Source organism: Tympanuchus pallidicinctus, unplaced genomic scaffold (assembly GCF_026119805.1).
Source record: "Tympanuchus pallidicinctus isolate F22 unplaced genomic scaffold, pur_lepc_1.0 scaffold19, whole genome shotgun sequence".
Lineage (NCBI taxonomy): Eukaryota > Metazoa > Chordata > Aves > Galliformes > Phasianidae > Tympanuchus > Tympanuchus pallidicinctus.
In genome coordinates this window covers 15903694-15920253 of record NW_026294710.1, presented here as the reverse complement: position 1 = coordinate 15920253, position 16560 = coordinate 15903694, and the positions used below count along the sequence as shown (strand labels likewise).

Here is a 16560-nt window from a genome sequence, read left to right as displayed (position 1 = left end):
TGTTAACTGTCAGCTGATTGTAGAATCTTAATTATCCTTCTGGGTCAGGGACAGCTAGAGTAAGGAGTTCAGAGGTCCTGCTTATGTCAAGTTATAAGCCATAGGAAGGACTGCCACTCAACCAGACGATGCCCTCTTAGAGAGTCAAATAAATCCTAACACCCCCACAGAAAAGCAGTGTTGTCATGGGGCAACTGTTTTAACTGAGATATAACACCATGATTTTTCCTATCCAGCACTGTCAGGTTTCCCTCATCATTTCCCCAGAAGTGATTTTTCAGTGCCCATAGTCCTCGGGAGGCATCCCCCAATACTCTGCTCTCCTAGAGCCTGCATTTGTACAACAGACTTCATACAAAGTTCAGGATGGTGTCCTCACCATCTCCCCATGTGTCCTGGTGCCCTAAGAAGCGGTGCGGAATTTGTTATTTAGTGCTTTGATCTTCTCTGAATCATTCCCAAAGAGATGGCCAGCGTGGCTGGTGGGTGCAGGTGAAGAAGTTTGCAAAACATGCTGCTTTCATACTGTGTTAAGAACAATTATGGGGTCTCCTTCAAGTAGAGTTGGTGTTGGACTGCTAGAAAGCTGCTTTGGACTTTCCTAGCTTTGTTTTGTTACACAAAAGTTTAAGATGGGCAAAAGTCAGCATGTCTGACATATGGATCTACGAAGATACTGTTAACCTAACTGATTAACCTAACCTGGACACTTACAATTAAATCAACAGCTACAAAAATGGGGATGTATAACCCAGACTATCAATTATTACTGATTCTCTTCAATAATTGTATCTACGACATAGTATTACAATGATAAAGATGCTTCTTCCCACAGATAAGCTGCACACAGACAATGTTCAATGGAGTGCTTGTGGGCATCGTGGCCATGGGCTGATGGTTGGACGAGATGATCTTAGTGGTATTTTCCAACCTTAACGATTCTGTATTTGTAAAATTCACTGTGATACATTATAGGGATCTAAGGAAATGTGAAATGCTATAAAAAATGCACGAGCTCCTCCCCAGGGAGAACATTTAGTAGAGGACAACTATTGGGAATGTCTTGATGGGCAGCTGAGATGCAAACCCTTGGTCCTAAGAAGAGCTTAGTTCTGTGTCAGCTCAGCGAAAGGTGAGATATAAGACATATAAGGAGATCTGTTGCTTAACATACAAGCAAAACATTGTGTAATTGATAAAAGTGTATGGTATTGATAAAGTCTTTCTCTTATCTAAAAGTCTGTTTTAAGCAACCAGAGGATGACTGGGAGAGTACACTGCTGGAGGGCTGATGAGCTACTGATTTTAAACAAGGGGGAAGAGTAATAATCACACTCACCTGCATCCCATGGGCTGCCTTGCTGCTGCTATGAAATGTGACAGCGGCAGCTCTTAGGTCAAAGGCATCACCTCTGGTACGATGCTGCATTTTGAACACCATCTATTGACATTCACTACACTGAGGCACTCAGCAATGTGCAAACAGCAGCTCTGTCATATTCCATATGGAATATTATTCATAAACAGCTTTTTTTGTGTGTGTGTGTGATTAAAACAGCGTAATGTGCTTTTGTCGGAGCAGCAGAGCTGTGCTCTGTTTATGCTGAGCTCCACTTCTGGACACAGCCACAACCCTCCTGTGGTGACCTTATGCACACAACACCAATGATGGTGATAAGAGAAGAAGCAACACCGATCACGTCTCTGACACTTCCCAGACAGAAAAAAATACCTAATCTCAGAGGGAAAGAACTGAAAGTTGAAGCAAAGAGAAGTAAAATGATCTCACAAAGGTAGCACCGGCAATCCCTGACAGCCAGGAGCAGAAGTGACGGCTCCCTTGGCTCTGCCCTTCCTGCCCCCTGGTTCACCAGGGGCTGCTTTTGCCTTTGCAGACTGAGCAGCACTGCCCCAGTGACATGCACATTAGGGTACTCCTCGTTAAGAGCTGCTCAGTTTCTCCACTGAATTTATAATACGTATATTTTTAAATATTCAGTGATCTAGCAACGCTTGAAAGAAATTGAAACTTGTCTCAGCACTGTGGAGTGTCATTAGCAGGGATTGCTGAAAAGCTCAAGCCTTGAAAGACCCATCAGAGCTTCTGCTAGAAGTGATGCTCCTGGCACCCTGGCACCACAGGCTGAGAGATGTCACACCACACGTTCACCAAGAAGAAAGAGATGGAGCTGCTTTGCTTTCTGCTCTCCTCTGACATAAGCCACCTTTGAAATCAAGAAGTAAAGATGCTCCCTCCTGCTAAAAAATCACATAATTATGCTGGTTTCCAGCTCTATGACAAAGGAGCTATGTGTGTGCTTGCAGCCCAGAAGGCCAAGCGCATCCTGGGCTGCATCAGCAGAGGGGTGGCAGCAGGGCAGGGAAGTGGTTGTCCCCCTCTGCTCTGCCCTTGTGAGGTCATACCTGGAGCACTGTGTCCAAGCCTGGGGCCTCCAGCACAAGTAAATCACTGAGTAGGTCCAGGGTAGGCTACTAAGATGATCAGAGTCCCATTCCATGAACGGAGCCCTGGGCAGCATGGTCTATGGGAAGTGTCCTTGCCCATGACAGGAGGCTGGAAAGGGATGGGCTTTGATGTCCCTTCCAACCCACTCCATTCTGTGATTCTGTGCTTCTGTACTTACTCTGGGCAGCTGAGAGGTTGGAGAAGGCTGCCTTGGTGCGACCTGCTAACCACTCCAGGCTCTCGTGCATGTTGGCCAAAGCCTTGAGGTCGCTGACATCCCGCAGGATCTCCTGTTGGGGGATGAGTTTATCTCCCAGGTTGCCAATGAGAACTTCTGACTCTTTGCCGAAAGCAGCCCTGAAATTCAAAGCAAAGCCACCCTCAGACAGACAGCACAGATCAGCAAGTGGGAGACACTGGTTCCATCATGGAGAAGGTCAAACCATTCAGTGCAAAACACCCCCAGGGCAGCATCGCAGGAAGCTCACCTTGTGAAGGTTAACAAATCTCATCAAAGTGAACAAAACACATCATATTATGCAGATCCTGACCCCTCTGTCTCAGGCAATGCTTGTCTACCATTCTCCCTTTACCCACAATCTCCGAATTTCATTTCCTTCTCAAACTTCATCCCAATCAATTCCCACACTCTTTTCTCCCAGCATTTACACCCTTCCCACACATGCAGGTGATTTTAGAACTTCCTTGCAGTACATAACAAATAACTCACTCGTGGTGTTTTTCACCTCTCCTTGTAAATCAGCTCTTCTAGTCCCTGCGTTCGTACATACATCAAAATACACCTCCTGCAAAGTGTGGTGGCTTATCACGACAAACAGACAGAGAAATGATTCTGAATATTAGTCAGTGCATTATTTTGCCTCTACAGATAACAGCTGGTGAAAAATGACCACCAAGACAAATGTGCTCACCGCACAGAAACTGAAAAAGCTCTTTCAAGGTGCGTTGACACTCACTCCATCTCATGCTCCATCTATTGCACTGAGATTTAGCTTTATAATACTCGTCTTCATGAAGCACTTCGTCTGGCAAAATACCAAAGCATCTCCATTGCTTTTGCAGGCAAGAGGAGCCTTCTTTCTTCATGACTTTTTGTGTGCCATTAGGATGGAGAAAATCAGGTGACAGCTCCACCATCTATTTACAGTAGCCCCTGGATGAAACCAAGAGCGTTTTATTGAAAGGCAGCATGCTTACCACGGTGCTCAGTACACTGTTCCCATCATTAGCTGCTCTTTTTAGGCATCTGCATTCCACTTTCGTTCAACACTGCAAAACTTCACTTCCAGTCATTAGCTCCTTTATGAACTTACAATGAGGAATCATGCTGCTGAGCATAATAGCTGCAACGAACTGCAGCAAAATAATCCCATCAGTGGCATTTTATATACCATCTAAGCAGCTTTACTGCCAGCATCTCACTAGATTTGTGGGACTTCACTGTCATTGAGGAAAAAAAACCAAAAAAACAACCCTGAAATGGCTTTAAGTTGCTCAATAGAATCCATTAGTGGCAAAATAAATAAATAAGTAAAAGTAGCCTTCATTAAAAAACTATCTTGGACGATTTTCTTCTCTGACTACAGAAAATACATTGCTTTAGGCTGTATCCTGGGTACTACAGTTTGAGAGGAAACCTTGCCTATTGGTTGTGTTTGAGGACTGAGACACAGTAACATCTTGCTTTATTTGCCTAGGGAAGCGGCGGAGTCACCATTCCTGGAGGTGTTCAAGAAGTGTGGAGATGTGGCACTGAGGGATGTGGTTTAGTGGGCATGGTGGGGTTGGACTTTGTCACCTTGGAGGTCTCTTCTAACCTTAATGATTTTGTGACTCTGTGAGTAGGCACATTGGGAATGGGTTGATGGCTGGACTGGATTTTCTCATGGTCTTTTCTAACCTCAGTGATTCTATGAGTTTATCTCCAGCTCCAGTGCAATATGGCAATAGTGGTAATTCAGCTGGTCTCCCTCTCCATAAGATGGGCTTAATAAGACTTTCTGGTGACTGGAAATAGATTAAATCCTTTGTGCACTTCTGGGAAGGTCTTAACAAGCTTCCCTGTCTGAGCATTTCTAAGATATCAGTGACAGGCAGCAAAGTTTTGGGTAGTGGGGACATGCTGAGTGACTCACCAAACTTCCAACCCAAGGCTGTACTGGGTGGTCAAGCTCATAGCCAGGTTTGACCATTTTTTGTTCTGCAGTGCATGGGGAGGTTCAGGTTGGATAGTAGGAAAAAACTTGTACTCCAAAAGAAAGCACTGTAATAGGCTGCCCAGAGTGGTGGTGGAGTCACCGTCACTGGAGGTGTTCAAGAAGATGGAGATGCTATACTTAGGGACATGGTGGGCAACACTGGTGGTAGGAGGGCAGTCAGACAAGATGATCTTTGAGATCTTTTCCAACCTCAGTGATTCTGTGATTCTGGGATTGTTCATTCAAACAAAACCCGTTACTGGCTTTTACAAGAGGCATGAAACACCTCGCTCAGCACTACCACCTATGTGCATTCAGACGTCCTCTTCTGTTCCTGGGGAGCCGAAGGCATTTCACCGATGTGTTTTTCCCACCCAAGCTGAACCACTCCTCTTGATTTACACTATCAAATGCATCGATTACTCGGAAAAGTTAAGAAATGAAACATTTGGTGAATTTCTACCTTCTCTAGCTTCACAAAGCACAGTAGAGAAAGCACATGTTTGTGAATCATAATCTGAGAGCTGTCAAATGTGGAGTCACCAACATAGCACTGCCCACAACCATGCTTAGAAGCTGGGTTTGCTCACAGGGACAACTCTGCTGCCTTCCCACACGCAAAGAGAAAAGGGTTTGGCACTGCTCTGGATGGACAGCCTGTACATGAATAATACAGTGCCTCCAAGCAGGCTAGAAAAAAAAAATGGAATCTACGTAATACAAAGCTTGGTGTATTTCCTATTTTTACCCCTGGGAGGAATATGAATAAAGTTTTCTATACTCCAAAACGCTGTTGGGATAAATGTACTTTTGACTCTCTTACACAACAACAGAAGTTTGTGCCAAAAGCACAGCAAATACATTTAATTGTTGGGTCGCTTCTTTTTGAAATACAGATCCTCGGCTGCAGAGACCTAAACTCCCTTTCACACAAGCTGAAACCTATAACAGAGACAGCCTTCAGCAAGCAGCTCCCTTTTAAAGAGGACTTTAAAGTGTCCTTGTGGATTCCAGTAATTTAATTTTCAACCTACTGTTAGCAAGTGTTCAAGAAAGCTTGAAGAAAACTGTTGCTATTTGGGATGCTTCCTTCAGAGAATGTGTTTGTCTTCATTAAATTTGCAAAGCTAAATGTTTAATGATAAGGATATATTAAAAAAAAAACAACTCAAATCAATTGAATATCCAACCTTAACTCTGAAAATTAGACCTTTGATTCCCATGCTGTTTTTCAGCCAGTATTTTTTCAGACTCATTTACATCTGAAAGCATTTATCTTAGATAGAGACAGACATACAAACCTATCTGCAGCCACTTTACACATTTAACTTACAAGTTTTGGATGGTTGAGTTGGTACCCTTGGTTTGAATTACCACAACTTTGAAAAATCAAATCCTGTTGTAACTTAACTACAAATTTCCTTTGGATTTTGCCAAAGCTTTCCAATAGGAAAAACAAAAAAGACACTTCAGGTTTTGGTGAGCACTCATAGATGGAATTTCCAGCAAGAAAATCTCATAACCAAGCGGTTCACCATGGAGTGTTTTACAGAACTGGAACGAAAGGCAATGCTCCACACTCCTGCAGTTAATTCAGGTGTGTATATACTGATGCTCAAGACAGAGATCAATACTGCACATCAACTACACAGTAAATAAAGAGAATTCAGGTATATTTCTGCACTGCCCAGCTGTTTCTATATGGGAGCTCTTTAAGAGTATGTGATGCTGGTGCCACAATGCTTTGCTGCCTTTTTGGTCTTGATTCCTATGGGATTTGTATGTGCCATGAGAAGGTTCACTCTTACATTTCTGCTTTGTCAGAGGACAGTTGTGCTAGCTAAATCTTTGGATTAACAAAGCATTTGATTTAGTTTCCCTTTGTTAAGCCATTAATTTCCATGCATTTTTTTTTCTCTCCAACACAGTGGCCAGTGACATATCAGCACCAGATCCACTCTGTTCTCATGGATGCTGCCCAGAAAGCACAGTGCATCTCAGCTACCAGCAGCGACGGGGAGAAATTGTGGTTTCCTTGAACAGTTTTCTACAGACAAATCATCTTCCCTTCTTCTCCTTCAGAAATCAAGAGCAATAGCGATGCATTTAAGGGATAAGCTGTTAATAAAATCAAACAACCTACTGAGCTGAACTGACTGGAAACACAGGGACTGATGACAGCATGTGAGGCTTCCCTCCCAGCATATATGGGAGGACGAGAAGTTTGTACATTAGGGAAGAAGGGCCAGGGAAGAGCATATGTGATAAATTAAGATGACCTGGGCGACATTTAAGGCACTCTGACAGTGCCAGAGAGGAGCTGAAAAGCAGCCAAGTGTCCACATCAATATGGCAGAACGAGGGAGGAGGTCTCTGATGTACCCTTGGCAGTGGCTTTGCATTTGCTTATTGCTCCTCTCTCTTTTCTCTGCCAAGAAATTAGCTTCAATTATCCCTTCTGCAAATAAGGCCAAGGAAGCAGCTCCCTTGGAGGGGGCATGGAGCTGCAGGAGGTGGGGAGGCAGCAAGAAACTCCCCTTGTAATGACCCTATGAACACACTGACCCGATGAGGACCTCCTGTCCTTTCCCACACCTTCTTGACCTCAGAGAGATGCTCTCCACTGAGCACTGACTGCTTGCAGAGAAGAAACAAAGCAAATTTAAATCAAGGCTAAGAGCAGCGGGTAGAGCTGTGGCTATCTGGAAATACCCTAAAATTAACTACTGAACCATTAACAGGACAAAGATGCTTTGTTTTCTATTCCTGCAACTTAGCCATAGGGTCAATGCTTTAAAAACTGTATATAGAAACTATGCAGACAGATCTCCTCTGAATCAATTCAAAGAAATTCTTATTATGTTCTTATTTATAAAGCAAAGAAGAAAAATGGCTTGTTGCTTCATATTGCACCGGAATTTGTTCAACAATCATAAAGAAATCGTGCAAGCACCAAAACAAACAACCCACGTGGGTTAATTTCTGCCCAAGAAGCCATCTGCAATGATTCGCTGCCACCAGAACAATAAAACCAAGCCCAGCCCTATTTCTACACAAGCTGTGGTTTCACTTGCTTCAAAGATTCAACACCTCGAGGTATTTTAAAAATTCAGCACAAGAACTTTTTTTTTTTTGTGTGTTGCAGCACATCCAAACAGCATTGTAGTCATGATGAAAAGATGCTGCAGAGAATCCTCGGCGGATATAAATTCACTCTGCCAACCTACAGTATTCAGCTTTAAAGGACTGAAGATCCAGCCCAGCCTAAAGTCAACCCTGATTTGAGGTTCGGTGGGATTTGCAAAGCCCTGACAACAATCTGTGCATCTCTATTAGGGAGCAGGAAGATGGGTGCCAGCTCCTCATCTCTGCTAGGAAGTCGTAACACCATTGAGAAACAGACACTGCTAATGGACAGTTATAAGCTGTAACATTACATGCCATCGTCTCACATTTATTTGACTATTCTGGTCTTCTTAGGTTTGTATTATATAATTTATCACAGCAGACAAGCACTTGGAGTATATTGTGTAGTTCTAATGATGGGATTTAATGTTATTGAATCTCGTGAATGTAGGAGTTGTTGTTAAACATTTGCAGAGAAGTTGAATCTCCACATTCTTGCTCTGCCTTCCCTCTCCAGGTAGGAGACACACACATCACCCAGAAGGGTACCATGGCAGAGCTGAACACTGCTGCACTCATTTCAATAGATATTGCAATCTGTAGGATTAATGAATCTGAAGTTATGACATTCTTCTGGGATTCAGGTCAGAGAACACAGATAATCCTCCAGTGTCCCCATCCCAAATTAATCAAAACACCCAAATCCAGCACAAATCCCCCCAAACTTCTCTGCCTTCACAAGAAAAGCAAAAGCAGAAGGGAACTTCTCAGATAAGGGGAGGCCATGTGAAGATCACAGCATCATTTGAGTTGGAAGGGACCATTAAAGGCCACTCAGTCCATGCGTTCGCCCTATTTTGTACCTCTCAGATCAGACCCAGCAGCAATAGGATTTCTCATCAGTTCTGCTCATCACGAAAACATTCAGACACATTTTTCTACAGGGTTTGAGAAGAGATCTGGAAACTCATTTCACATAAAGGAGCAGATTGTCATCAAATGAAAATGACTCACACCTACAGTATACCCAGATTTGCAGTCCCAGCAGAGGAAAAAGAAGGTCTACGGAGTCGGCTGCCAATCTTCCACAACCATTTTTTTACCCTTTTTGTATTATGAACACAATAAATAAGAGCCTGAAAAGCTGGAGAGGAAAAGCTTTTATTCTCAAGAGAGAAACAGACAAGAAAAGAGAGACAGGGAAGCCACTGCTGAAAACAGGGGAGAAAGCTAAGAAGTAAAGAAAGGGAAAAGCCTTCCTTGAAACATCAAGGCTCCAGCATCAAAAGACAATAAGAATAATGGAAAGCTCCAAAACTAACGCAACAAAAGACACCTATCTGACAGCAGATGGATTAACCCAGGACTCAGCTTTTGACAAAGACCCTTGTTAGTTTCTTCTGTCTGCCCAGAGAGAGGTGGAAGAAGGGAAGAACACCCAATCCCAGGCCAGAGAAGAACACTACGCTCTTGTCTTTGCAGCTCTCACCTTGCACACCAACAGAAGAGCTTGCAGCTCCAATGCAAACTGCCCCAGCTCATTCCTGGTTGGAAAAGACTTCCAAGATCATCAAATCCACTGCCACTCACTAAACCATGTCCCTCAGTGCCAAGCGTCCACTTTTCTTGAACACCTCCAAGGATGATGACTCCACCACCTTCCTCGGCAGCCTGTTGGCACAGACTTACACCACATCTTCCATTTATGCAATGGAAAATGTAAAGGATGCCAGTCCCCTTGGAAGCATCTGAACCAATTCAAGCTGTGATCAAGAGCAGACACCGAACTTGTACAACACCAATTTCATGAACTTGCGTGAATTTCAAGACTGGAGGATATACTTTTTGCCATGCATTCTTGTCAGACTTCCTTTAGTCCATTCTCACTCTCATCCAACTGATCCAACTTGTCCAAGCCATCTGTCTTGTCCAGTTGTGTAATATTTCCAGTGTACTCCCAAATTTTCATGCAGGCTCCAGTTTTCCATTGGAAATACTGTTAGAGAACTGCATTGCCTGAATCAAGGGAGGAGAGGTGATCCTATTAAGCAGCTAGGATAACATAACTATCCTGACCAAAGCCATTTGGGATCATTTGGTGAAGGATCTGCTGCTGTACAGGCATCCTTCCATGTTGCTTCAATAGACCCCTTCCTTTTGGTGCAGAGTGCGTGAGTTTGACTGTCTGCAGGTGAGCTGGAGAGGCAGCAGGCAGCTGTTGCACACTGGTCCTGCAGTCAGGGTTATTAATAGAATCACAGAATCATTAAAGTTGGAAAAGACCACTGAGATCATCTTGTCCAATGGTCCATCCAACCATGCCTATTAAACCACATCCTTCAGTGCCACATCCACTCCTTTCTTGAAAACTTGAAAATTCTCATTGTTTTCCTAATTTTCAACAGAAAAGCAAAGGCAGTGAGAAGAAAATGCATGTGGTAAAAGGAGACACTGAGAACTGTGGTTTTATTTTATTGCTACACCAGCTGCAGCCTGAGAATCTGCTCCTAAGTTTGGTGTTCAGCATTCTGCTGGAACCCAAAGATGAAAAGAAGTGAAATCATTCCATCCTCCTCCTAACGCAGATTGGGTGTCCCAGATCTGCAACCGTAATAATCTGTGCTGTGGGGTGATCTTGAAATCAACTTGGGGTTTCCAGGCAAACACAAACTGCAAGCCTGCCTCCCTCAGCTCCCCAAACCCACAATTTCTCTTGGATGCAATATGTCCTTGCTACTTGCAACCCCTTCTGCTGCAGAGCTGCACTGAAAACCAGGAATTTCTGCTGTAACTCGAGTGTGACCAGATCTGAAGCTCTTTTCACATTGCTTTTCCTCGTCAAAGGCAAACTTGGAAATCGTACATCTCTGGATTTTATCACCAACATATCTGATTCAGTAATGAACTGAAGGGTAACCTTTATCAAGCGATAAGGGCAGCATATTTCACACTCACCCCACTGCCAAATAGCCTTCAGAGCTTTAAAAACTAATTATATGAATAGAGGCACGACTTTTCTTTCTCTCTCCCCTTGCCAAGTTCTGAGCTACTATAATATGCTCAATCAGGTCCCTTTGTCTGGCCAGCCATGCCAGAATATTAATGGGGAGATTCTGCTAGTATCCAACCCTGCCTTTTGACACGCATTCGCAAAAGAGAGTGGCAGGTTAAGACAACAGAATCAATCACTGTCAACACAGATACGCATGAGGATTTTTTTTTGCAAAGGCACTGCGTTTGGATTCTTCCTTTTAATTAAACAAATGAGTTACAGGAAAGCTGAGGAGGCAGAGGAAAAGAAAACAGTGCACCGGTAACTCTTCCTGCCACGGTCTAAAAACCAGTTGTAAAGTTTCAGGACATGTTTAATTCAGCATCACTCATCAGACTGAGTGGGTGAACACATGGGTTTCTATGTATTAACTTTTAAATATCTTGGGTGGGCTCTGTATCACAGAGATGACCCTAACTAAGATATCTGCAATACCCATTTCCCTTTGGCTCTGCAGCTGCCTTCAGGCAGTGGTAGCTATGGCAGAATTATTCCCAATTCATCAGCAATGCCGAGAGGGAAAGAAAGAAGCAACAGCGGCAAAGAATTCACGTTCCTCTGTATTAGGAGAAAGTCTGAAAAAAAAGTGTGTTTAAATGGAAAGAAGATGACAAAAATTGGACAAGCAATTAATTTTATTTTGAAGCTTTCAGGAGAGACCTACTCAACCATGCAGAGATTCTTGAAGAAGTTTATAAGCCACGTCGCTTACCATCAATGGCTAAAACTGGACCAGACCAATTATTATCATTTAAATTAATGCCACAGGAGCATTCTAACAGCACTCTGAGGAACTGAGGCTTAATACACAATACTCTGTGCAAACAGCTACCGAGAAAAGATTTTTGTCCTAATGTCTAGGCTAAAAAATAGGCAGAGTATAGGAGCTTTTCTCAGTGAATTTAATGTAGATGACCTAATAGGGCTTTCTATTTTAATATTTCTGATACAATTTCACAAAATGCTTTGACTGATGGTTAGTAAAGTGACAATATTGGAATAAAATGAATGCTAGGATCAAAATGCTGGCACTGTTATCTTCAGACTGAGCTTGGCCAGTCCAGGAATATATGTTAGCAGGTTATACTCAGTAGTATCCAGCACTGAGTCACTGTGGGTTCTGGTGCCTGAGGCTCATGGTTCATAAATCACAAAAAAAGCCAGTGGGGCATCCCAGCATCCCTTCATGTCAAGAAACAAAAGAATAATATGAAGACAAAAATGGAGACCAAGACCGAATCCACAAATCTCAAAAAAAAAACCCAACCCACCTTAAGGGCTCTGCATCCTTTTGGTATCATCAGACTTACAAAAACACTGGCAGTGCTGATTACACCCACTGCATTACAAGCAAATGTTTCTGTGACTAGACGTATTTTATACTTCTTGTCACTTCCCTCTCTAGACTCCCTCATCTTTATGTTATTGTGCTTGCATTCAGTGAACAAGGAAAATGACAATCTGGGCAAATTAGACTTTAATTTTCAACAGCTTCACTTACTCCTACAGTTTTATAGCCAAATGCCAATCACGGATGTGATGAATAGTAATGGGAATGTGCAGACAAGATTTTTGACTCGCCGGAATGACAAAGAGGACCTGGTTCTTCAAGATGGGCCAATGATTCAAAGAACAAGCAATTTACAGTGTACAAGGAAATGCAATCTGCCCACATACAGGCTAAAAAGAAAAGGTAGAAACCATTTTTTTTGGATACAGAAAGTTGCCTCTGAATGAATCCCCTCTAGAGGTACCACTGTTTTTTGAGACCAGTCACCTTTTGGGTGTCCTAAGTAGATGCTGGGGTCTGGATGGAGATGAAAAACTGCTTTGGTGTAGAGAGCAGCTTTGGTGGCAATTCCTGATGTGGGAATTCCTCCCCAGTACAATGAGCTGTTTCCACCATTAGGTTGAAGGACAGTGCTCTGTCCATTGCATGGGTCATCAAGCAGGACAAGGAACCTGCCCTAAACAGGAACGTTACAGAATGGAAAGAAGCTTGATTCCTCTAGAGACAGAAATAAGCCTTTCAGGTTCAAGACTGGAAAGAAGTCATTAAAAGAACTGAGGAAGGTGTTACAGAATACAAATAAGTGATTCTGGCTTTATTTCAAACTGGGTGAAGGGCGTTTTAGGATACAGTGTTCAGTGCAATGTTGACAAGACCAAGTGGTGATCACAATGCTGAGTCTTAACTGGTTTTCTTAATGGTCTTAAGTTGTGCCAGAGGAGGTTTAGAATGGATACTGTGGAGAATTTATTCATGGAATGGGCGGTTGAGCACCAGAACAGGCTGCCCACTACAGTGGTGGATTCCTCAGCACTAGAGATATTGAAGGACATGGTTTAAAGATGAGATTCAGCAGGTCAGGTTGATGGTTGGATTCAATGATCTTGAAGGTCCTTTCTATCTTGAATAATATTATGATTCTGTTCTATTCTATGAATTAAAACAACCCTTCCTCTTCTTCCTTTGTGCCACTTTCCTGATTTGTTTTACATCCAAATACCTGTGGATGAACAACAGAGAGAGAGCAGGAATAGGCTGGTGGGTGCTACTGAAGTCTCCTTACTGACTTGTGGTCTCCCTCTCTTTCTTGCTGCATCTGAGGAGCTCCACTTTCTTCTTGTTCTTAAAGGATAAAGAGCTTCAGAATGATATGGAATCATGGAATCATAGGGTATCCTGAGTTGTAAGGGGCACATAAGGATCACTGACTCCAACTCCTGGCTACACACAGGACCATCCCAAAATGCAACCCTATACCTGAGTGTTGTTTGAACCCAGGTAACGCACAGAATTTCTCAGTTCAACAAAGATGGTGCCTTCGTATAAGGACATATGAACTCGTGTTTTATTATTCCACTCAAGGAAAGATCACTCCCGAAACTCTCCTCATACCTGGAGACACAGCACTGTAATTACTTTGCTTCCAGCTGTTTTTACTTCTATTTTAAAACCTTTTGCAATTTCAGCTACAAAATATTTTACCTTATAAAATCTTCCTCCTCCTCTCTCTTGGGTCTCAGTTGCTTGGGCTGAGCCATGTTGCTCCAGTTGGGCAGAGATTTCAGGAGCCTGCTGATATCATCATCCTTAGCCCAGGATGCACTGATCACCAGCTTTTCATCTGACTGCACGATGCTCCTGTGGGAAACCAGCAACAATCACATTACTGCAAAGTAAATTCAACTTTTTACAGGATTCCACACATTTTAATTAAAATCTTTACCACGTACTGATCTGCAAAACAGAGTATTAATGTGTGGGTCCAAAGAAGAGTTCAACAAAGAACCTGTGGGGAAGGCATAAGAACACCAGTAAATGTGATATAAATTCCTCATGACTTAAGATATATGTTGATAGAGCCCTCTGGCCATATTCTCCCACCCTTGAAATCATTCAACTTATCATTTTACACAAGTGGAGGAGGTCATTCTGTACTAAGAGAACGAGAAGGCAGTTTCTCTACAGCTCATTTGCTCTCTACCATCTCAACTGAGGCCACCATTGGCTGGTGATTGTGCTGTGAGTGCCATGTGGAAACCTGCCCAGGAAGACCTGGGTGGGAGGCATCAGTTCACTGCACACCAGCTGGCCCTACATGGGGAGCAGGTCTGAAGCAATGAAAGGAAATGGAGGGGCCTGAATCTTTCCTCCAGACATCCAAAACAACTAATAACACAGTATGCAGCTGAATTGTATATATGTGTGAAATTGAATAAAGATCACAGTGTATTCTGGTTATGAAGACTTTCCCTGTTTAATCAGAAATCCTCACTGTCAATTGCAAGAGATAAAAGGGATTCTGTACCTGGAGGAGTCAATTAGCTGTCTTATTTGTGTGCTGCGATTGCTTGAGATCACAGTATAGTGCTCTTCCATGCTTACTTGCTATTTCTGTGGCACTGAGGGTCATGATTTAGTGGGCATGGTAGTGATGAGTCAACAGTTGGACTAGCTGACTTTAGTTGTCTTTTCCAACCTAAATGATTCTATGATCTACTAGCACACCAGTGAGCTGAAAGTCCTCTCCCACTGTTGAGTTGTTCATCAGATTACTAAGATCTGGGAGATATTTTTTACCTTCTTAGAAAAAAACAAGGGGGAATGAGGGGTACTGATGTTTCCTTCTACATCCTATCACCAATTTCCTTCACTGGCAAAATTCCAAAAGGTTCTTTTAGGAGGTCTTTGCATAGTAACAAGTTGGACTACATTCTCAGCTCAAGAAGAAGAGATGTCATCCATCCACACCACTCAAAGCAAGAACATGGTGATACTGCCCTCTTTCTGGTGTACATGAAAAAGATGCAGGGATTCAATGCAGGGTCTGCCAGCTGAGAACTGGAGTTGCTGGGTGCTGCACTATGGACAGATGGGTGCTGGCTCAACCCATGCCAGCTGAATCTGGACCTCACAGTGACATTCACTGGGCTGCACACTTCAGGATGTCATTTGGAATGCTGCATCGGGCACTACCATTCCAGTGGTGATTTTGGAAGGGTTATGCAGGATCACAAACAAGGATCCTCCAGGTTTCTAAGGGGTTCTGTGAGTTAACCAGTCTCACATTAATTAGGCTTTGCCAATGAACAGGCTTATGCAATTTGAAAAAGAGTGAAAATGGCACTGAGGTAGGAACCAACACTGATTTATCTTGAAAGAGAGCAGATTACTTCTTTTTCCACCAGCAACCAATTGCTCCTTTCACCTACCACCAAGGAAACAACCTCTGCTTGGTAAGTACACATGATTTGTGAGAATGAATTTGTCACATGCACTTACATACAAATATTCCTTATCTTTAAATTTCATGTTCAATTTACCACAGACAAAAAAAAAAAAAGAAAAAAGAAAAAAAAAGAGGAATGAATTCTATTTTCAGCTACAGAAGACCTCAGCTTGAAAATATCAATTTGGCCTTCTGCTGCTGTTTAGGTACTTGGTATTTTTCTGTTTATGAAAAAAAGCACTGCTCAACACATTGGGAAAAAAACACTCCACTAGAATCTCTGACATCCAAGCTAGAAAAACTGGATTTGATGATATTTGGCCATTTCTTTGCCAAGGCAGGACAACTGTTCCATGGAACACATCAGCCATCGCTTTCTCCTTTCCAGATTTAAATGACTAAAGTAATAGACTCCTTCCCTCGGGAGTCTATTTCACAGATGAACAAATTGAACTCTTGGACAAAGAAAAGAATCCTAGTACTGTGCTTATGTTTTACTTTGCTCAGTTTCATCTCACTGCTCCCTGATATTTTCCCTTACAGTTGACTCTGTACACAGCCTGAGTGCTCAGTTATTTACAGCATTATCATAGCCCCTTAGATGTATACAATTGAAAGCCATCAGGGAGTCTTCTATGGAGTCAGACAGAGGACAGAGATCCCTCTGTGTTTTATGATCCTTATTATCTGCTGTCCAAAAACGCTATTGCTTTTTGAAGTGGATGTCAAGGGAAAAGAGAAGGATGTCCATCTGGCTGCTATAGCGAGTTCCAAACTGCGATAGGTCTCCTTGCTTTTTTAGGGTTAGCTTTTTCCAACAACCTAACCCACACAGATCTGTTTTTTTCTTAACTTTTGCTGATATTTTACTCCGTGGCACCGCGAGCCATTGGAATCCTTGGTAGATTTCTCCATTGCAACCAGTAGGATGCCTCAATGCTGGGACACTGCCACCACTAC

General features: G+C 42.8%; 1 protein-coding gene across 1 annotated transcript in view; it reads right to left on the bottom strand.

Annotated features, from left to right (window-relative positions):
• EXOC4 (exocyst complex component 4) overlaps positions 1-16560 on the bottom strand; it is a 399307-nt gene that overhangs the window by 50247 nt on the left and 332500 nt on the right. Inside the window, exons 13-14 of the mRNA XM_052680722.1 lie at positions 13857-14012; positions 2646-2824 (exon numbers count right to left, since the gene is read on the bottom strand). Of these exons, the coding sequence (XP_052536682.1) occupies positions 2646-2824; positions 13857-14012 (335 nt within the window). The remainder of the gene's footprint in view (positions 1-2645; positions 2825-13856; positions 14013-16560) is intronic.